The following is a 23,258-nucleotide window of genomic DNA, read 5'->3' as shown; positions in this document are numbered from 1 at the left end:
TTTGGGGAGACCAGAGGGAGCCAAAACCCTGGAATTTTTGGATGGTGGCAGCGAGATCAAATCTAAGCTGGTAATTAAGCTTAGAGGGGTTCATGCTAGCTTCTCAGGTTATGAACGCTAAGGTTCAAATCGGAGTAGGAAAGCTACGACAGCCATAATGGAACATCTGAATATATATAGTTTGTTAATTGCCCCCCACACAACATGAAGAGGTTTTGTACAAAAGAGAAGGGAAGGGAATTCTGGAAGAAGGAAATAAAAATAGCTGATAAGAAAATGTTGCATCTCTTATGCTGTTTGGACTCTCACAGGGCCAGAGCTATCAAACACAAGGAGAGATCCCTGGGATCAAGACATTCAGAGCTGATAGATTACTACAGCTCTGTCACCTTTTAAAACCATAGATTGTAATTCATTTGTGTATACATGCTTTCATTCTTTAATGTATAAATAACTCTCTCATTTCTTTTCTTAAATAATAAATCCTTAGAAAGTTTACTATAGGATTGTCTCTAGTATGAGATCTAAGGTACAAGTTGACCTGGGGTAAGTGACTGATCTCTTAGGACTGGGAGCAACGTGAACATTTTGTATATTTGGTGTATTGCAACCAACCGTCACTAAGTTCAGCTTGCCCCAAAGTGACCACCTGGGACTCCATGGTAAGCTGGTACAGTGACTGAGGAGTACACATTTGTTACTGAGTTGGAGAAATCTAATTACAGAACATACAATTGGTTCATACTTCTTGACAGGCTGCCCTGAGGTTGGGTCTCATGGTCATGAGCCACTCCAGACAGCAAGACAACATGGAACATTAAATAAACGGGGTATCTCAGATATCAGTGTGAAAACGGTTGGAAATGCTGCTGTAAGCTCAGAATTTTGCATTGACAACAAGTGAAAATAAATCTGATAATCTCATCTGAGGCCACAATTGTGCCCACCAAAATCCATTGTGAAATTTCATGACAGACAGTCTCTGCACAAGAGATCTTCAGTACTAGAATAACTGTCATAGATTAGAACTGAGGTGCATTGGCATAATTATATGTGTGAGGACGGGGGTACTTGTATAGCACCTGTCTATGCTATGTGAACAGGACCCCAGCTTTATTAGGTAAGTGATGTTGCTAGTTAAGTTGTCTGCATGATTTATTTTCTAATCAGTGATACAAAATATGAAGTCTGATGGCTTTACAAGTTTTTGATAAATTATTTAACCAAGTTCAGAAACTTGACACTTACCTGTTGTCATAGGTTTCACCTCGACTCTGAACTTTAGGGTACAGATGTGGGGACCTGCACGAGAACCCCTAAGCTTAATTATCAGCTTAGATCTGGTTGTTGCCACCACCCAAATAGTTTAAAACAGCAGTTAATGAGTCATTTGGGAAACTCTGCCCCCCCCCCAAACTCTCTCCTTCCCAAGTACTGTAACCCTTCCCTGGGTAACTTTGAGCAACTTCCCCACCAATTTCCTGGTGAACACCGATCCAAACTCCTTGGATCTTAAAACAAGGAAAAAATAAATCAGGTTCTTAAAAGAAAGACTTTTAATTAAGGAAAAGGAGTAAAAAACATACCTCTGAGAGATTAGCATACAAGCTACTCTCACAGACAACAGATTCAAAACACAGAGGATGTTCCCCTGGGCAAAACCTTAGTTACTCAAAAGAAAACCCAATCTGATTATTCCTCTAATGCAAAAAGACAAAGTCACAAAAGGAAATAAACATAAGATAATTCATTCCTTCTCTAATACTCACTATCCTGGGTGATTCCTTGATCTTTTTCACTCCGGCACAGAACTTAATGGACTGAACAAAGGAAGAACTTCCCTCCTTTCTCCTGAAACATCTTATCCATCCATTGGTTCCTCTAGTCAGGTGTCAGCTAGGCTAGGTGAATTTCTTAACCCTTTACTGTCTGTTTATTACACCTGTATTGAGATGTTCTCCTTTGTAATGATATATTGTTAAAGTGCACATATTTATAAGAGAATATAGTTAGGCTATCAAGAAAGGTTACGTTCCTGAAATAAATAATTATTCACTGGGGAGTGGAAAGGCAGAAGCAGATTTGTACAACAAATGTACATGAAGGATTAGTAAAAGAAAAACTAATTTGGGAGACATACAGCTCCAAAAGTTTTGTTTAGATATTCCTCCAGACCTTCAGGTGTTTTTATTAAAACCTCTTTGGTCTGAAAACCAAGTATGAGCAGGACTTCTTGCAAGATATCTTGTACTTTCTGGTTTCACCAGAAATATTGCCAAAACAAATTTTCTCATTGGATTTGTTTCCTTCATCATTTTTATGCATTGATCACTATAGCCTCTGGGCATATGTCAGATTAAATGCAGAAAAGCATTCAAGGGTCCACAACAGGCAGCACAAAAGTCCCTTCCTTCAACACCATCACACAATCATAAATAAGCCATTGATTATCTACAATCAGACAAAGGATTGACCAAAAAGATGTGTGTTGGCGCATACTCTGAAGTTCAGCAAACTCAGGCCCTGGCAGAGGAAGCAAGTTCCATAGCCGAGGGCCCACCACAGAAATACTGCGACTCTACTCACCCTCCAAGGGCGCACTAGGGTGTGTTAGCAAAGGAAATGCTCTTAGGTATCATGAAAGTGCATAAACAGAAGATGAACCTTTGTTAGCTAGATCTTGAACTGTGATATGCTCTACAGATTAAGACTTTACCTATTTTACATAAAAAGCAACAACAGCATCAGCGAACAGCAAACGGAGGACAGCATCCATCTGCTACAAAGGTTGCTATGAATCACTCGCCAGTGGTGAAACTTCATACAGTTATACTGAGACACTCTTGTCTCTTACAAAATGCATCACAAACTTTTTAATAACCACACAGATCAGAGAGGACTTCAGTTTTAAGGTCTTGGGTAAAAACATTTAAAATAGTCTAAGTTATTGAAAGTCATTGGCACTTAGCCTCTAAAGTGTCACTTTTGAAAAATGTGACTTGGGCTCCTAAGTCACTTAGACACTTTTGAAAATCATTCCCTATGTTTCAAAAAGTCATACAGTAAACCAAATTGAACTAATTTTTATCTACTTTGCGGATGTAGATTTGATCTGTGTCTCCAGAGAAGTTAATATTTTATACCTAATGTTAAAGCCTTAAGCCATCCCCTCCAATTGAGCATAAAAGCTCTGTTACTACTTTGGTTACTTGATCTTCCATTTGCTTCTCTCTGCAGAAAATGGTTCTGCAAAACATCTGGTGCATCAACCCTCCTCATTCCTTCTCAATGCTGAGAAACTGCTGTTCTCACTTCCAGTCTCTTCCCAGAGTTGTAGTGCTAAAAGGGGATGAGGGAGAGTGGTGTTCTCCCTGGAAAGGAGTGCTCTCAGCTCCTTCAGGCTAAGTGTTAATAATGACTATATACAGTGGTTTAGATTTTCTATCTACTATACAAACATTAGCTAATCTATCTTCCCAGACTTTCTATGAGGTAGGTAAATAAGTATTTATATCTCTATTTTACAGATTGTCATAGAGTGGTTATGTGACTTGTCCATGGTCTCATAGCAAATCAGCATCAGAATCCAGGCTACAACCACATTTCTTGAATTCTTGTCCCCTCCCCAACCCAGTCCACTACACCACATGTTCCCCAGGCAAGTTACATCTCTTTCTCTGTGACCTGGTCTACGCTGGGAAGGAGGAGGGGGGGGTCAATCTAAGTTACGCAATTTCAGCTACATGAATAACGTAGCTGAAGTCGATGTACTTAGATCAACTTTCTGTGATGTCTTCACTGTGGTGTGTCGACTGCTGCCGCTCCCTCATCGATTCTGTCTCTCACTGAGCTAGAGTACAGGAGTCGATGGGAGAGCGCTTGGCGATCGATTTATTGCGTCTAGACTAGATGCAGTAAATCAATCCCCGCTGGATTGATCGCTGCCCGCCAATCCAGGTGGTAGTGAAGACATACCCCCAGGGTCTTTGTTTTCCATACCAACCCTAACTTACATGCACTACATTTGTTTCATTATCTGACACCAAGAACTCAAGAGAGAGAGAACATCTAGCCACCCCTCAGTTTGTGCAACATACTGTACGCAGTATGAGGTTTTTGGTAACTGTGCACACAGAATGTAACTTCCTATTGTGTGTTATCACAATATGGACTCACCCCACTCACATAGACCTTCTCCCTGTTCTTTATCACAAAATTATTTGACTGATTTTATTCTCAGAATAAGACAGTCAACAATTGTAGTTTAGTCTAAATTACTTCAGAGTATTTCATAATGTGCTTCTACAGATAACATGAGCGTTTTTGTGAAAAAGGATAGTACATACTAATTTAAGACTGCACAACAGTTCCATGTCCGATATTAAATTTTTGCTGAGAATTGAGTGTTTTGTTTTGTTTTTAGTAGAAGCCACATTACAAAGCATGGAGACTAGCAAAGTGTGAATTAGATGGTTGCACTGTATGGGTGGGTGATTGCTGTTTGGTGTTTCTGAAATAGTGAGGATATGTTCAGAGAAACGAAAGTGATGTATCATAATCAATGAGAGATGCACAAGAGTCACAAACTCTTTCCTGCTGAAAAGGGAGTGGATTCGATTTGTTGTGGGCCTCTGGTTATATTGGATCTTGACTCAATTTAAGGTAATTCACCAATGGTTGGTGCAAATGCTGTTCCTCCACATAAAGGACCATAATCCATAAGCATCTGAAGAGACTGGGGGAGAATAGGGTCACATTCTGTGGAACGAGGCAAGTCTTCCCTCCTCCTGAATGATTTGCAGGAAACTACATGTGAGGATGCTGATTCTCCCTTCTTTCAGGCCCCTTCTTGTGACTATTTACACTGACAGGGCAATCTACAATTCACATTGTTAAATCCAGAGCAACCACCGCAACCACTGACAGCAAACAGAGAATAACTTCAACAGACCTAAACTAGAATTGTTAAGGATTAAAGCCAATCAGAAACATTTGATGAAAAGGTTTGAAATTATGCCCTTTCACCAGTGCCATCCACCTCCACAAGAAATAGAACAATTCATTACAGTGTGGATGAATGGCTGACTCTGGTGGTCGCTTCTAGGGCCAATTAAAGGGGTTAACTGAGCCATGAGAGTTCATAAATAAATCCAATTCCTTTCCCCCTATTTCTTTCTATATCTTGAGGATAAAGAAATGGTGTAATGTGTAAGTTCTGTGGGTTTATATAGTGACAAATGGCTGTATTACTACTAGCAATAATAGGTCTTTGTCCCAGATACTAGAGGCTTTGCTGAGGTTCCTATTTCTTTATAACGTCATGAAAAAGAAAGAACATGAGATGTATAAGCACTGTGGTCCCATGTATTGACAAATGGGAATGGTGCCATTGCCAGTAATAATTCTTTGTCTAGTAACCAGAAGCCCATTATTTCTTTGGTCTCTCTCAAAGGGGACATAAAGTATAGTCAGAACAGGTGAGAAGAGATTCAAAATCTTAAATTCTGCTTTACGCCTATTTCTAAAGCCACTTAAATTTCATTTGTTATTTACAAATATAAGTGGACAAACAATATACTTTTATAGACACCATCATACATGACAATACTTAGAAGTTGCAATACACTCAAAATACTTAATAAATGAAATCTAACTAAAAACTTTTTGAAATCACTGTTTCCAATTAATAAATGTGATACACTTATAACGAACAAAGTGCAAGTAAACGGAAGGATATCATTTTCCTCTCTCTTTAACTATCCCAGCTGTATTGATATTTAACATATCATAGCTCTGCTTAAGAGGGACCAGGTTGATACATTTGAAAAATGTTTAACTGTTTACATCATCCATTGATTTAATGTTTAATATCCATTAACTGTTTACATTATCCATTGGTTTAATATTCAGTATCTGTAAAATCCTTAATACATATTAATAATCTCCACTGGCATAAAGAAAGAGTTAAAAAACTACCTAGACTTGTGTGGCTCATTGAGAGAGAGAGAGAAAGATAGGAATATTCAGCAAAGGATATAGAATTTGATATTTTTTCAAATTAAATATTAATGCAATATCTAATAAAAGCAGAAGAGGTGAAGCTCTGTTTTATAAAAGTTTTATCTTTGTCAAAAATGTGTATAATATTAGACTGAAGGCATAAAGTAAGGACTCTTGATTTCCAACCAATGAGACACTTGTGGGGCTTCAACGTTTTTGTCAACAAATTGAAACATTCAAACTATTATAATACAATAAATAATAAAAATCAATAATAGTAGGAGTGAAAGACAACAGGGTTGTTTGGGTTTTTTTTAAACAGGAAAACATCTGTTTGGTTATCTACCATTTAAAAGTAGGCCTTTTTAAAAATTAAGTATAATTATAATTAGTTATATCATCCTCTTTCACAGTGAAACGGGGTGCAGGAACCAGATGAATAAAAACTCTGTGACATTCCCCCTGTAATTTCCTGTAATATCTTCTATTTATGGCTTACCTCTACAGGGGAAGAAGCAGAACTGACTTCAGTGGGACAAGGATTTAACTTCTGGTTTCTATTCTGTGTTGATCCACTTTCAAGCTCAGTGCTGAGCACTGGTTCCATGGTTAACATAGCTGTCCCTGGAAGTGCACTGGACCTATGATAATAGGATCTCCTCTACTATTATCTGTCCCTGGAACCTCTAATGAAGGGGATTACACTATGCAGAGGGTTGGAGAGGGAGGGAGGGAGGGAAACAGAAGAGGTAACACAGCCTGGGAGTTTATCTTTATGCAGTTCCTACTCGATGTCCTGGGAAGGAACAATACATGCTCCTGCCCTTGACCTGCCTCACAAGATGTGGAACTTCAGAGCCAAGGAGTTTCTTCTGAAATATCTCTGGCAGAAGGAGACGGTACCATGGGGGTGCCTGACACCATCTTTTGCCTGTTGACCTAGATGTGACAATTGCTCAATACCGTTGTTGGGGAAAAGCCACAGTACGTTAAGTGTTTCCTATAGGATTAGTGAAGAGACATCTCTCATAAAAGCTCTATACTTTGGATGGGTACTTATAACGATAAAGCCTGAGCTGACCTCACTCACATCAGTGTAAGTCAGGTGCAAGTCAATGTATGCTAATGGAGTAACACTGATCTAAAATTGGGGTAAGATAATCAGTTCTATAGTTTCCACAGACTTCTAGCAAAACTTCTGAATGAGTAACTACAGTGCATGGAGTTTAAATACACTTCTTACTATAAAAACCTTAATGATGTAATTAACTTTAATGGCACCTTTAAATATTACATATTTTTAAAACATCTCTAAAACACAGTATTGTTAATTTTTAGAGCACCATTGGTATATGTGGCTCTGGACAAGAACATAATATATATAATATATAAACGTAAGGAAAAATCACATAAGCCCCACTGAAGTTAATGGCAAGACTCCCAAAGGCTTCAATGGGGGCCAAGATATCATCATCATATTTCTTTTTCACAAACTAAATGATGTTATCTTCCATGCCAGATCAATTAATACTTACTATTAAACCACACATGATTATATTCTAAAACATTATTATGCATATGCAAATATACAAGGCCATTTTGAACAAGGAATCAAACTTCCTCCTTAACAGTCCCCATTGGGCAATCCCACAAGCTATATATTCTGTGGGTTCAACACAAATATGAGTGTGTAACTCTTCCATATGCATCGTGTGCTGCTCATACATTTGAAAACATGGGTGTTCATTTCAGCCTCACTTTGCTCATGTATAAGATAGGTATAATAGCCACCACACAGGGACATTGTGAAGAATAAATAATGTTTATAAAAACAGATGGAGATCATTGGAGGAAGGGCGCTCCCTGTGCAAAGTATTAACGTATCCTAGGAATGCTATTATTGGATATATCCAATGATTTCCAATAATCAGAAATCTATAGGGCAAGAGATTTCTAAAATAGGCCAAAAAAACTCTCTTATTTAGTGATATGTTAACTTGACTTGAGAAAACAAACTATTTTTTTTTTATTATAAAGGTGACCTTTTGGTGTTAAATTACATAATCACATTTTAAAGAAATACATTGTAACCAGACAAATATTTCTCTGTGCTAGCACCAAATGGTTCTGGAATTAGCATAATCTAGAATATCTCCACTTTTAAATGAAAGTAAGTAAAAATCACAGTTCAAAAGATACAAACAGAAGCAACAATAACAATCACTTTTTGGAAATTAGTTTGCAAGTAAATATAAATATGGTATTTTGTTTTAGGTAAAATTAGTATGACTGTCCAGTACTATGCCACATTTTTAGTCTATCAATTGTGAATGCAACTATTGACTAAGCTATTGGCAATAATTTAAATGAAATTTGGTCCCACGACTTTAGAACAACTGAGTGACTGGATTGCAGGTTGCAATTCTAAGGGTTTTGTAATTAGACAGGCATGCACAAACTATAAATTGGTATTCATACCGTCATAAATCCATCCAGCAAACCTGAATCAGGTTTAGGAGGTGCTTGCAATCGTTCCATGGACCACTTTTCAATGATGGAGGCCACCTGGTTGTTCTCTGTGTTTAAGATTCTGAATCCAGTCATGTTAACGCCACTATACCGGTAAGGTTCCACATCAAGAGCAAAAAGGTCCTGAAAGACAGTTTGTCACATAAGTGCTTTATATATGTCATTTCTTAATTCAGGCATTTAGCCACCTCCATGGAGATAAGCACTGTAATGTGCCATGATCAACAGTATTGTACATGCTACAAAGTGCTGTATATTCCATGTACAGGCTTGGTTGAGGTCTATTTCCTCCATCTTATACACACATAACTCCAACTGATGCTGATGCTATTGGGAGTTCCCTGTATGTACAGGGGAAAGAATATATCCCACAATCATAAACAAAGCACATAATTTTTTCCTAAAGCCCAGCAGCTGAAATGTCTAGTTACAAATACTCCATAAAACTTAATCAAATTTGAATATTATTTGCTAATTTAATAATCCTTTTTTCTATAGTTCAGATACTGAATTTAAATGACAAACTAAAATAAAATGACAGATTCCCTGCACTCTCCTCAGATTATTTCTCTCTGCTAAGCATTATCCACTCTTCCAGTTTTTATCTTGCTCTATCATCTGTAACATTGTTTTACCTTAATGAGCTACAGAACACCTTGTACAGAATTAGTCTCCATTGTCTCAAAAACAGAATAAATGTTAAAAGCTCATTAAGACATTTGCAGTTGGATGTTGGGGATTAAATATAAAGTTCATGAAAAATAGAACTTTTATGACTCAGTAAGCAGAGCTTAAACCAGCAGAAAGTGCTTCAGTACTACATAGCAGGCTGCACCAAGACTGTTCTTTTTTCCAATTTCCTTAGTAATGTGTTTAGTGAAAGTGATACAGACCCTTATTTGGCAGTCCTGCAACACATTATGTTTTGACAAACACTGCATCCTCCATACATTTCAACCTACTGTGTTTGTACTTCATCTCCTTTTCTTAAATTGCCCATTTAATATACTCTAGTTTTCTGTGAAATTGTAATGTTAGGGCTGATATTTATCAGAATGCATTTATTTACCCATTGAAGAGACAGGAGAGCAATAACTGGGAAAGCAGTATATGAATTGGTCATTGTTAACATTAGAACTCACACCTAATCTCAAAGATAGTTATCTTTCCAGATTCCGATTAGGGCTTATGGTATTATTTTTCATATACAATGTATAGGATATGTACAGTGCTTAATTTGTGCCAAGGCTTACCTGGGCTGAGCCCCAGCATCTCTAGGCTTGGCAGTTCATAGTCCCAGCACCTCTGGGCTTGCTGTATCAGTTATGAATATAAAAAATTGCTTGAGGTTCAGCATTTAATTGCTTGAGCCCCGGCACTTCACTCATCACAAATTAAGTGCTGGATATGTAGGAATTCAGAATGTGCCTGCAGTTTGACATCTATTTACAAATCTCCATACTTGTGTCCTTATTCTAAAGACATTGTACATTTTAGCAGAATAGCTAAATGTAATGAGAACTATGTCGCAGTAATAGTGTACTCTTACAGGATTTCTTTCCCTTCAAATTTCAGATGCTTTCAAACATCTGCACACAAAAAAACCAACATTATAACTAATTATTTAATCCAAACACATTCATGTTTATAGAAAGTATAATAAATATACACAACAGCTCAGTGTATTAATGAGCTAGTGCATTAGGCCCCTGAATCAATCACTGGAGAATACAGTTCTGCTTTAAATGCTGTGATTGGAAAATTTATTTCACAGGACTTTCACTGTGTCAGGTAAGAAGCAATTAATAAATCAAAGCAGCTGAAACTCTGTGGCAAGTTACAGAGCTCCACTGCAACATCAAAATCCATCATCTACTGGCGTATTGCAAACTATCTTTTGCTGTCACTGATTCAAGCTGCTCCTTCACTAAAGAAACTAGTGTTCCAAGAAGCAAATGGAAATATTTAATTACAGCAAAATCCTGATTTTAAAATTTAGTAAAAGTCCATTCTAAAGTATAAAGCAAAGAACCAAATACAATGAGATAGAATGCTCAAGTTGCTCAAACCAGAAATTCTCACCAATGAACCAAATGAAAATACAACATACAAAATTAAAACTAAGAAGTCTGGAATCATGTGGTCAGTCTGAAATCTCTGACAAGGTGAATTATAAACTGTGTGCAGTTTCAGCATCTCTGAGTTCCACAAAAGCCCTAAGCATTCTATCATTAACTTTTCCAAAGAAAAGTTATGGTTATGTAAGATCTCTGCTTTTACTAACCTAATGACGTTCATCTTTAAGAGCTATTTCATTAAAGGCCAGTACTCAGGCTGTTCCAGTGCTGCTGTTTTCCATGTTTTGCAATCTTTATACTGTGATTCAGTGATGACTGTTCATTGAGTTCACATAAAGGTCTCATTTCAGCAAGGTACTTGAGCACGTGCCTCATTTTAAACACATTACATAGACCCACTGAAGTGGGAACACTGGCATGCTTAAAATGATACACACAATCAAGAACCTTGCTGAACTGAGGACTAAATGTGCCCATTTGATCCATAATAGGAGTAAGATAAAAGAACGTATATAATTTGATTTTTCCTAATGTTTTCCCATTTCTCAGGGTGGAATTTAAAATACTTCTAAATTCTTCCCTGATAGCCTTCTCATATATAGCTCAGAAGTAATGCAAGAACACATTGCTTGAGAGTAGAGCTGAGTGAATTGTGAAAAAGATTGTCACATAAATATTTGTTTACATTTGAAAGCATATTTAGATTCAGCACTTCCAGTTCTTGAGTTTAGCACCGAATTTTCAGCATGAATGCTCCAATATTCATCAAAGTTGATTTTTGTGTTGCATATTTAATTCCAGAACTCTCCATTCCTCCCAAGTTGGTATTTACATAAAGGAAAAGAAACAATGCCATACATGAAATTTTAAATTGTGGGTTGCAATTATTCACAATGAATTATTTAGGACTCATCTGTGGACCAAGAATTGTTTGCTGAAGGAATTAATAACTAACTTGGAATAATGAATATCTCTGAGAATTTTACAACTTGTTCATGGAAAAAACAGTAAGGATAAAAAGGACAGGACTCATAGAATAATTATTAATTGTGGATTGATTATCCTCTCAGCTCTACTCAAAAATTAACATCTCTAATTCTACAAAATAATTTTCTCAGGTCTATCAGTGTACAGTGGTGAACATTTATTAATATATCCTAATGAGTTTTCATTGGACATAACAAAACAATCAAGAAAACATCCCATACTCATACACCATTCCTGAGAGATCTCTTTCACTTGTCAAGTAATGCAATTAAGATGGCTAAGGCCTTTGGTCGATGTCGTCAGCATGTTTTTTATAAACTACTTACCAATGTGGTAAAGATATAATGATAGTATTCTGTCATCATTCCCATAGCTAAAGCCTAAAAAAATAAACAAAATTTTAATATTTCTGAGGTCACATAACATTTTTAATTGCACCTTTACAGCGTATTAAAAAGCAAAAGTGGAACACTATTGGGAACAGACTATAAGGTAGGAATTATACTAAAAGCAGGTCAAGCAAATCATTTCTTAATAGTTAGAACAGATTACTGACTAGTAAAGGAATTTATGAACCAGATCTTCTGATAGAAAGATTATTACTATAATGTTTAGAGCTGTAATTGTGAAAGAGGTTTATAGTTTTACTTATTAATAGGAGCATTAACTTGCCATAACAAAATCTGAACTAAGAATATTTTACTTCATTCTATTTATAATGTCTCCACTAAATAATAATCTCATGAGAAACACAATTCTACTTTGATTAACAATATTACTCAATTAAAAACTAGTGTTAGCAAAATAAGTAGGACGTTGATTGATACACAGACAGACAGATCAACAGATCCAATTCTGGGCACTTTTACCATATTTCTTTAGCGTTAATGGAGCACATTAAATATCGGTACCATTATTCAAAAAGTACAGAAAACTAACAAGTATGTCTTCCTGCCTTCCTAAAAGCACACCACCTAATAATTTCAGCTCAGCTGTGCATTTTCAATTTCTTATATATTTTTGCTGGCAAAATAAGGGCAAGAATTCTTAAATACAGTTTTAAAGCAGTGGGTTGGGACTCTGTCCTCATTCTAATACATTAGTCTTCTACCTTAAAGGGCAGTTCCAATTCAAAAAGCACTCTGCAGAAACAGCCTCCTTTGCATATTAAGATTTATAGCCAATCATTTTAGTAACTTAAACTTTTAGTTACTTTTTTAGCACTGAAAAGATAACATAGCTATGGGATAAGAACTTGGATTCTGTTTCTTTTGGAATCAACAGCATTCTTTTGTCAATTACATCAGTTCGAACCCACTGATGGCAAGAGGACTACACAGGAGTCACTGTGAACAGAAATTGGAAACAAATTAAATTTGCAGATATATAAGTGAGATCCTAGTTTGTCCTCCAGAAGCTTTGCTACTTGTGATGCTGCATGAGAAGGCAAGACACAACAAGACTGTAGTTATGGGAGGGGAGAAGTTAGGAGTCTACAAGTTTGAATGGGGATTCAGTGTCCTGGGAAATTGTGACATATCAGGTGTTATTTCCTGAATTTTAGAAGATTTTAGACAAGAAATTTAGGCCAAAAAATAAACTAAATACACAAAAGGTTGTCTACCCACAATTTATTTAGAATTCTAGTATAATTCACCAGTAACGAGTTATATTGTGCTAAAATACCAAAAGCCCTGAGCTCCAAAAATACACATATCATTCCCATCAACAACACACTCACACAAACACTGAAACTAAAACAGCACTGATGTATATGTCTTGGTAATGCTTCATTTTTTTAACATAAAGCCAGGATGCCTTCTTTCCTGTATGTAATGTAAAGCCATTAGACTGCCCTGCCCACAATCAGGTCTTGCAAAGTTTTCAAATTCCTCACAGAAAAGTGTCCTACACATCGTGTTTTATATTTTGCCATGTTCTCTCTCTCTCTTTTTTTTTTTTATCTTCTTTCTTCACTCCACTACCTTCTGTCTCTGGTGCCCATGTCTTCCAGGTACAGAGGGCATGGGGGAAGGGAGACACTAACTCCCTTCCTTCCCAGTTTTTTGTCTTCCTTACTTTTCCTCCTACGAGTGCACTTCTTTCTCTCCTCATCTCCCACAAGCCCTTGATCAGAGTTTTCTTTCCTCACTGCCTCCATGCTACACTATTTCTGCTGGCTTCCTTGTTTATTCTCCTCCATTCTGTTCACTCCATCTCCACGTTGTCTCCCTGCTCTTACTCCTTTCTCTGTACTCCAATTTCTTTCACAAAGTTTCCTTCATCTTTTTCATTCTTTTTCACAATGTTGGGGCTTCCTTATGCCTCTCTGTATTTATTTCTCTTCTCTAGCCTCACAGTCCTTTCATTTCATTTCCTATCCATCCTCTTCCCCACCTCCACTCTCAGTTCTTTCTTTGTCCAAACCCATCCACAGTTCTCTTCTTGGCCATAGTATAAACTCCCTACCTCCCCAGACTTTTGAATCCATTATATAGCCCAAACAATTAATCTCCCTTTCAACCTCTCCTCCCAAGGGAAAAATGAACCTATGTTCACAAGGTGCTAGAACTAGGAGTACAAGGGTGCTGCAGCACCCCCTAGCTTGAAGTGGTTTCCATTATATACATGGTGTACTGTTTGGTCCAATGGCTCTCTGCACCCCCACTATACAAATTGTTCCAGCACCCCTGCCACATCCAGTTTATATGCAAGTTCTAATGTCTCTGCCCCACAAAGGCTTAAGCTTAGGACAAATCTCCTTCCTCCCCAATGCCAGGAAATGTCGTTGTATGTTGGGGGGAAGAAGGTGCTACCTGCCCAAGTGCAGGCAGAGTCAATACAAATCCTATTTTATTCCCTGTTGCAGGGTGCCTGAGGTGCCCATTTCGCGGGAAGCAGCCAGAAGTACTTTCTCTTCTATTCCCCTGCATCAGCCAATGGGGCCACCACTTCTGAGCTGCTGTTGCAAAGAACTTCCTGCTCACAGAGAGGATGTGGCTTCTAAGGGCTCTGGGAGCTACAGGGAAGACAATAAGAAGAGATGGTCTTCCTTACCAGCTTCTTGCCTGCCTTTGGCCTGAAAACCCACCTTGAATGTCACAGCAGAAAATGATATTGCTTCTCTGGCATTTAGCAAGAGCATCTTTTAAAGAACATATATGTATGTATGTGTGTTTACATGTAACAAGAATGTACTTGGTAAGGAGTCACCGAGAGACAATAAAATATGCAAACCCACAATACCATTTTTACAGAGTCAATTTTCAGAGCAGAGCCTCATTCTTGGCAAAATACTAAGGTCAGCTGTTTAAAGGATCAGTAGTGCACGAAGTTAAGGGCTTAAGCTGACTTTCTCCTTAATTGTCAAAAGTAAGGGAAATGGAAAACTCTAAAAAGCAGCAAACTTTTAAATGTAAAACTGAATTCTTATGGAAGAATTCTTACTGCATATTTTGAGCAGAGTCACACTCTCAGTAGCTTGCTTACACTGTTTAAATTTTGTTAAAATAGTTTGGAATGGGAAGCTTATGTCTGACAAATTCTTTCCTCTAATAAGTTAGTGAGAAGACAGGGGATAGAATGAAGATACATCTCATAAAATGTACAGGACAGATTTTTTTTTGTTTGTTTTCTTTTTTGTTTTGATTCATTTTTTTCCCTATTCCCCTCTAGCACACACATATTTTTGCTGATACAGGATACTGTGAAAAGTCCAGTTTGCTTTTCATGTGGGAACTATCAGGTGCACCATCAATAATGCAACTTGATGGTGCACCTTTATTGTTAAAGTTATTGGCTTTCAACTAGCATTAATATATATTTTCTACTTTAATCTTTATGGTCTGTGAATAATTAAACATGATTTTAGCTAGCCCGCCAATAAGAGAGAGTGGCTTGCACATAGAAGAAAATAAGGGCAAAAGTGTTTCTTTGAATAGTAGAACAAAGTGCCACATTACTGAGAATCATAAAACACATTTGAATGAAGTCAGGATAAAGAAAGATCTGTACATGTATGGGTTTTTCTAGCATATAGTATCAATTCATTAACATGCTATATCACATTTCCCTAAAATATGAGATACGGTAGTTTTAATTAGCTGAATACAAATACCTAGCCTAGATAAATTTTTATTTTCTCTCCAGACAAATGCATGTATTTTTATTAAAGGAGAGTGGGAAATAGTTTTTGTATCCCACAAGAGTTTTCAAGGTTTCAATTTTTTTCCATTCCCAAATTGTGATAAATACTCAAAAATTGAAAATTTTCATGAACCAATAATCCAAAAATAATTGTGGATCAGGTCTACTGAAACCTTTCATATGGATAATTTCAAAATGTTTCATTTTGAACCGAAACTCAAAACCTGTCATTTTAAAAGTGTCAAGATGGGACATTTCAACAAATTAAAAACTATTTTTCCAATTTTTTTCAGATGAGAAGATATTTCTAAACTGACCCTTTACCACAAACAGTTTCGGGTTTGACAAATCGGCGTTTTTTGACACACAAATATTATGTAGGAAAATTCCTAACTGGTTCTAATTTTTATTAATGTAAATGGGGTAAAAATAAATGTGCATTAAAATTGCTATTGAAAACTGTGAATTAATTATTTTAGGATTTTTATTTTTTTTTCAGCTGTCTTTTTACAATTCCAGTTTTTTACTTCAAGCTCATTAATACGATCAAATTATAAGCATTACCTCATTTTCTTGCTAAGTGGTGAAACCTCACCACTGGGTACAGCTAAGGAGTGCCTGTGTGCATTGGGAATCCTCATTCATCAAAACCATAGAGCAGCAATGGAGCTACTCAGAGACCACTGCTGCACCCTCAGTGCTACCATACACCCTGAATGTGCTCCATCACCTTAGACAGAGGAGGAGGATAACTAGTACCCACTTCTCTGGCCCTCTCCCTAAAGAAGTGGAGTACAACTGTGTAGTGTACAGCTGGTGCAGAAAGTTTGGGCAAGCTCTTGTGAATTCTGCCTTGCCTTCCCACCTGCACACAATGGAAATGCAGCAGTTTGATTATGTTCAGAGTCCTCTGCACTAATGGAAAAAGGGCAGAGAGAATTTGGCCCCTAAGAAAATACCCAAGGGGACTGACAGTACGAGTAATTTTCTCAGCGGAACATAGTAGTGTGCTCATCTGGTAAGGAAAAGAGAGATTTAATTTACAAACATACTCAAGTGGTTTGTCAAATCAATGCAAGGTTGAGTTTTCTATTATTGAAACACACTATTGGAATCCTATTCATTTGATTATGGAATATACTAAAATTAGAAGTCTAAATCAAAATTGTTCATTGTGCAGAATAACACTAAACAAACATGCTAAATTTGCTTTCTGTTCAGAGTGCCAGTCTATGAGTGTAAAACCAACAGGACATTCATCATTACAAGATAATATAAAAGATTTTTCCAGGTAACATTTGCCTCCAGAGACTTGTAAATAAAGCTCTTGCTCCATCCCAACCAAATAAAAGAAAAGTGCCTATCATTATAATCTCAGATAATATTAGCTCAGGAGGAGTTGATTGATTTTCCAGTAGAAAGAGCTCAGTAAAATTGACACACAATTTTAAAATCAGTTGAGACTAGGTGTTCCTGTTATTTATTAGGAAATATACTATGCCATCTGAAGTGATGCAATGATTACCTGTTTTAAAATGCCTGCTGCCATTTCATGACTGCAGTCAAAGATCACATGGAACTCCTTGCCTCTTTTCATCTCCTTTAGTAAAGGCTTAGCATCCTTTGTGTCAGCTGGTAACTGACGGATTTTTAGTCTCAAGTTGTACCGGGATGGAGCCTTAATAAGCTCTTGTAATCGAATGAGGCCTTAAAGAAAATATGAAAGAGACAGGAAAGGAAAATTATTGAAACTCAAATAAAATGAACCTGACAAGAGAAAATAGCTTATTATAAAATATTTGCAAATTCCTGATTTTTCCCTCTTCTTATGTGTACACTACAGTGTGTATAAATTTGTGCTTAAAGAAATGTCTGGGCTCCCATTTCTTTCTTGTCACAATTCTTTTTTCTTCATTAATATTAATAGACAGTAAGCAGCCTGAGTTAGGATTACCTTCAGGAACGCAGACAAATCTTCCTTTTGCATTTTCTTGAAACTATAATATTCCTCTCTAAAGAATATATAGAATTATTCTAATCCAGTTAAAGCAATATCCCAGACTAATAGTTTGTAATCAGACTACTCATTCTCATGACTAATCTATCAGGTTTATATACACAGTTGTAGTTCATTACAGCACCATGGAACATTTTCACATAATCCACACCGGGCTACTAACAGAGTTAATTTCTCTTTCTTAATTATACAATTAACAAGTAGCTTCAAAAGCACAGCAAAAAGGGGGTAGAATAAACAGTAGGCTTCATTCCTCTTTAACATACTACAAAACATTTTAAATTACTTATTTCCCTCCCTCTCCCTCGCCCATTGAGTTACATGCACAGAATTTTCTCAAAAATCTTTTAGTTGAAATCAATGTGACGGTGCAGAGTTGGTTTACAGATCATTGGTCTGTGACCAATACTAAACCTCATGTTGTTTAACTCTATTGAAGATGACAGCGTAAAAGCAGCTCTTCCCTAAAGTAACAGTTCATTTCAGTGTTAGCAAGAAAGATGTATTCTTATGGGTAAACTTTCTCCCTGGCATGTGGAGAATTGGGTGGGCGTAACTCACTGGCAGTGATGGCTGTTATATGCCATCAGTCCTGCATATGTGATGCTTGGGACCAATTTTCCACCTACAGAAGTCAATGAAAGTTCTGTCTTTGACTTCAGCTGGAGCAGGATTATGCCCTAAAAGATACCTCCAATACCTGAAATTACCTACTTCCTTTCAAGATAGAGATATTAATGAGGAAGGTTTATTATTATTCATGAAATGATGTTAGCTGTCATGCATTATGATCATGTGTAGCTTAACATAGAACAAAAAACTGAAAATTCACCTTAAAATTCTATGTAGATATTATGCAATAGCAGATGCTACCTTACATTCATTTGACCTGTGGAAAACATTACAAAATGTTGTCCCTTGCCTATAGTTAGTGTGTTTTGATTGAATACTTCATGCAGCTAAGTGTTAAAGAACAGTGTCAGAGGCAAAATACCATGTACTTTATTCCTCTGAATTTCTAACACACAATTATTTTATCTGAAAAACTGAAAAACAATTTAACTGTATTATATGTTGAATAAACTACTGGACATAATTAAAGCTTTAACGTAGGGCTTAAAACATACCTCTTTTCATCGTACTTAATTCTTTATTGCACTTTTAAAGTATGTGTAAATAATACTCAGAACTCTGGTTCTTTGATTTGCATGTAAATATCACCGTCTCCATGCAGGAAATAGAATCAGTTACCTCTGTGGCACCATTTTCTCTTTTTCGGACACCGTAAGGGCAGAACCACACTGGGGATGTTGCAGGCCATGGTCTAGGAGTAAGGCCATATCATTCTCCTGACACCACTGCACAGATTACATGGAATAGGAAATACTGCCTAGTACTTCTGCTGCCTTCTCCATTAATCCTTTCTGTGTTGGGACAAACTCTTACCAGGGGTTCAGAAGGACAACTGCTGCAGGTGCAGAGGCCTTGGAAGGGTGGGATAAGCTCCCAAGACCCCAAACCCAACACAGGGACACAAGGACTCTACAAAACTGTCCCTTGCTCCCTCCTTTAACAACATATCCTTAGTAAGCAACTTAAAAAAACCCAACAATTTGAAACCTTTTTCCTGCTAACGTAACTCTAAATCATCTCTGATTTTAAAAATTCACCTTGCCATGTCCAAAATATGATTTAATTGGTTGTTCTACTTTGCAAAGGAAAATAAACAAACTAAAATATTAAACACTGAAAATGTTATTTTTCTGTGCTTTGTAATGACTTTTCTTAATTTTTTTCTTTTTTTTTTTTTTACAAACTATCGCATTCCACATCCTTGGGTACATATTTACACACATATCAGCATTGCTATATAAATTACATTGCATTGGTTTAGAAAATAGGCTCAGGAAACACCATGAGACATAGAACCTTTTACATTTAGGTTTCTGGCTTGAATATGATCCAAAACAGTAGTTATGTGAATGCCTTAATATATGACCACTGATTAGTTGCCTCTGTGCAATGTATTAGTGATCCCAGCCAACTTCCGAGAGGACAGACTTCCAGCTCACAGAAACACCATTACATTCATTAGCACTCTTTCTGCAGAGATGTCATGTGCTGAACAGATGTGGAGACTGAACCACTTTCTCACCACTACTCATATTCCCTGCAGGTTAAGACACAGGGTAAGGATAGATGTGCTATATCTGATTTGTAGGTAAACAGCAGGTGTCAGACCACAGGCTTGTAAAACCAGCACTTTTTACAATTAAAATTAAAAACTTGGCTAAATACTTATTTTCCTGACACGCTGTAATGACATCTAGAGCAAATGAATTTAATTATTTCTTTGTCACATAAGTGGGTGTAACACAGCCACTTACTTAATGGCCTTGAATAACGGAATAAGTTAGTTTAAAAACATATTTATTTTTTATTTAAATTTATAAATATCTCCAATGCAGTAAGCAGGGTTTTTTTAACTCACCTTTGGATTCACTTCTGCTTGCCAATACACACTTTCAGAACCCAATCAGGAAAACCAGATTGGACGTGCTACAGTATCCAAGCTATCATCTAGTTGTGGTAATGGATAAGAATCCTTTAATGTGACTTTATTTAGTTTTGCATAAGCCACACAAAATCTGGTGCTGCCATCTTTTTTCTTAACCAGAATGATGGTTGAGGCCCAAGAACTGCTTGAAGCTTCAGTTATGCCTTCCTCAATTATGCTTTCCTCAACAGCCTGTAAGGCATCTCTTCTTTTTGCTACTGGTAACTTGTAAGGTGGCGATTTGAATAGGCTGGCGTCCCCCAGTATCAACTTTGTGCTGGACCAACGCATACAACCTATATCTTTGTTGGATTGGGAGAACCTAACCAAACAGTCTAACCTTACCTAACCAAAAAATCTCTTAGGGTATGTCTCTGGGCCCCTGCACTTTGCTGCCCAGCTCTATTCCTGGCCAGCTCTATCTAAGAGTATTCCAGTTTTGGGGTCCCAGAGCCCAGGCTCCAGCCTGAGTCCAAACATCTACACTGCATTTTTATAGTGCCACAGCCTGAGTCAGTTGACGCAGGGCACCCACAGCTGTTTTATTGCAGTGTAAACATACCCTTAGATAGAATTGGTTGGGAATATTTTGAGAAAGCATTTTTTTAAATTAAAAAAAAGGTTAATTTATTGAAACCAAAACTATTTGAGAATCACAGTTGGTTTCAATGAATTTTCTTACTCAAAAATTTGGGGGGGAGTTCTGAAATTGTCAAAAAGTTTTGTTTTGATATTTTCTAAATGAAATATTCTGTTTTTTTCAATTTGAAATGACTTTTCATATGGAAATTCTGAGTTCTGACAGCTCAACAATCACCGTCAGCTGGTAATACCAGATACGCAGAATAAAGAGATTCTGAGATCATGTCATTATTTTAAAGCTGCTGACCATTTGGGGGTTGTAAGAATCTTAGTCGAGCTAAGAGAAAATATCTACTGAGTAAAATGCAGATTGGATGTAGAAAACTGGTGTAGGAAATGTGAGCCTTTCATTGCAAAGAAGGGTCCCCTTTCTACAGGGACAGGTCCTGTGCAGCAGTATCTCCAGGGTGTACCAGTGGAGCACATTTGTGTTCATATACTTGAGTTTCTGCCTGAGATAGAGTCTGACAATAAATAATTGGTGGTAGCTATAGACTAGTTTACAAAATGGCCTGAAATATACCCAATAAGGCACCAAGAGGCTATGACAGTAGCAGAGGTTCTAGTGAATTAATTCTTCACCAGATCTGTGATCCTGGGTGTTACACACAGGTCAAGGGAGAAACTTTGAATCCAAAGTGTTTCAGGAAGTTTGTGAGATTCTAGGGATCCATGAAACTGACACCACACCTGTGCACCTGCAATCAGATGGGATAGTGCTAAGATTAAACAGGCCTTTACGGGTTCAGCTGGCTACATTTGTATCACATTCCTTTTGATAGTTTAAAGTAGAGCTGTCAAAGAAAGCAAAAGTGTAACCCAGTACTCCTAATGTTTAGGCATAAGCTAAGAATCCCAGCAAATATTATGTATAGTGTTCCTGAAGAGGAACAAAGATTTGAATCATTTGGACTATGCAGAAACCCTCTAATCCAAAACTGAAAAAGCGCATACCTTCCCTAGAGAAAATCTGAGGATAGCCTCTGGCAAAATTAAGCATATAAGACACAGGTCATATGGGGAAACTTTTAAAAGAGGGGAACTGATCTGCTTCCACAATACTAGGAGAAAGAAGAGTAGATAAGCTAGATAAAACCTAGGGACAGGCACTGTACAGTACTAACCCAAGTAGATGAAATAGTGCACTCAATATAGCTGGGAGTCATCCATAAGGATCATCTGTAGAGATATCCAGGGACAGGATTTTAGCATAATTGCCCAATAACTGATAATATGGCTTTAGTAACTGAGGCTGGAATGGTTCTGACAGAGATGAGTTTTCCAGCTGGTTTCACTAAAACTATAGACATTCCTTGGGATCCTGAAATTCCAGATGATTGAAAGGAAGTCAGGCAGGGAGAGAGAACAAGTCCAAAGATGTTTTGATGGAAGTGAAATTGCATTGTGTCGGTGGTGTGAAACTGAAAAACACCATTTAACTAGTTACGCTTATATCACTTGTAATTTAAAAAATATTTTTTTCTTTCAGTTTTAGATGGATCATACAGGAGCTCACCATTTTAGACTCCATCGAGATGATGGGCAGTGTGGATATCTTGGGGTTGGGTGAAACCTTGTTGATGCTGGTGGCTGTGACAGCCACCTTTCATTCAGGACAAAAGTAAAAAAGTATGTAAGCTTACTTTATCAAATAGCTCCAAAAATAGGAGCCACCACCCAAAACAGGGGTGACATGCAAGGCTGAAATAGTTGAGCTATTTGATGTAAAGGAGTTTCCCTAGCGACTCAATGCAAATTCAGGGGGGTGAATATTTGATGGAGCAGTGTGGAGCGAGTCAGAGAAGGAGCAGAAATACCACAGAAGCATACAGCTAAGGCAACAAGGAAGCTCCAGAGACTGCTAGAGATGTATGTGTAGCATGACCCAGAGAAAAAGCTAAGAGAGGGAGCTTTTTGGTAGAGATCTAGTTGAAAGAAATTTGGAACTGTAAGCAAATGTGCTGTCTCCTGCTCTTTGATGCATACTGTGTTCAGGAAACAGGACTTTATGTATTTTATTTACTATCTTGAGTAGTTGATACAAAACTACTCAAGATAGTTAAGTCCCAAGCAGACTGCGAAGAGCTACAAAAGGATCTCACAAAACTGGGTGAATGGGCAACAAAAAGGGAGATGAAATTCAATGTTGATAAATGCCAAGTAATGCACACTGGAAAACATAATCCCAACTATACGTATAAAATGATGGCATCTAAATTAGCTGTTACTACTCCTAGACTAGACTTAGACTTTAAGGTCAGAAGGGACCATCATGATCATCTAGTCCAGGGATCGGCAAACT

General features: G+C 37.2%; 1 protein-coding gene across 1 annotated transcript in view; it reads right to left on the bottom strand.

Annotated features, from left to right (window-relative positions):
* GRIK2 (glutamate ionotropic receptor kainate type subunit 2) overlaps positions 1 to 23,258 on the bottom strand; it is a 600,313-nt gene that overhangs the window by 365,845 nt on the left and 211,210 nt on the right. Inside the window, exons 5-7 of the mRNA XM_032799954.2 lie at positions 17,266 to 17,447; positions 11,921 to 11,974; positions 8,479 to 8,652 (exon numbers count right to left, since the gene is read on the bottom strand). Of these exons, the coding sequence (XP_032655845.1) occupies positions 8,479 to 8,652; positions 11,921 to 11,974; positions 17,266 to 17,447 (410 nt within the window). The remainder of the gene's footprint in view (positions 1 to 8,478; positions 8,653 to 11,920; positions 11,975 to 17,265; positions 17,448 to 23,258) is intronic.

This window comes from Chelonoidis abingdonii, chromosome 3, assembly GCF_003597395.2.
Source record: "Chelonoidis abingdonii isolate Lonesome George chromosome 3, CheloAbing_2.0, whole genome shotgun sequence".
Taxonomy (NCBI): Eukaryota; Metazoa; Chordata; order Testudines; family Testudinidae; genus Chelonoidis; species Chelonoidis abingdonii.
Note: the sequence above shows the minus strand (reverse complement) of the source record. Positions and strands in the feature narration are given on the sequence as shown.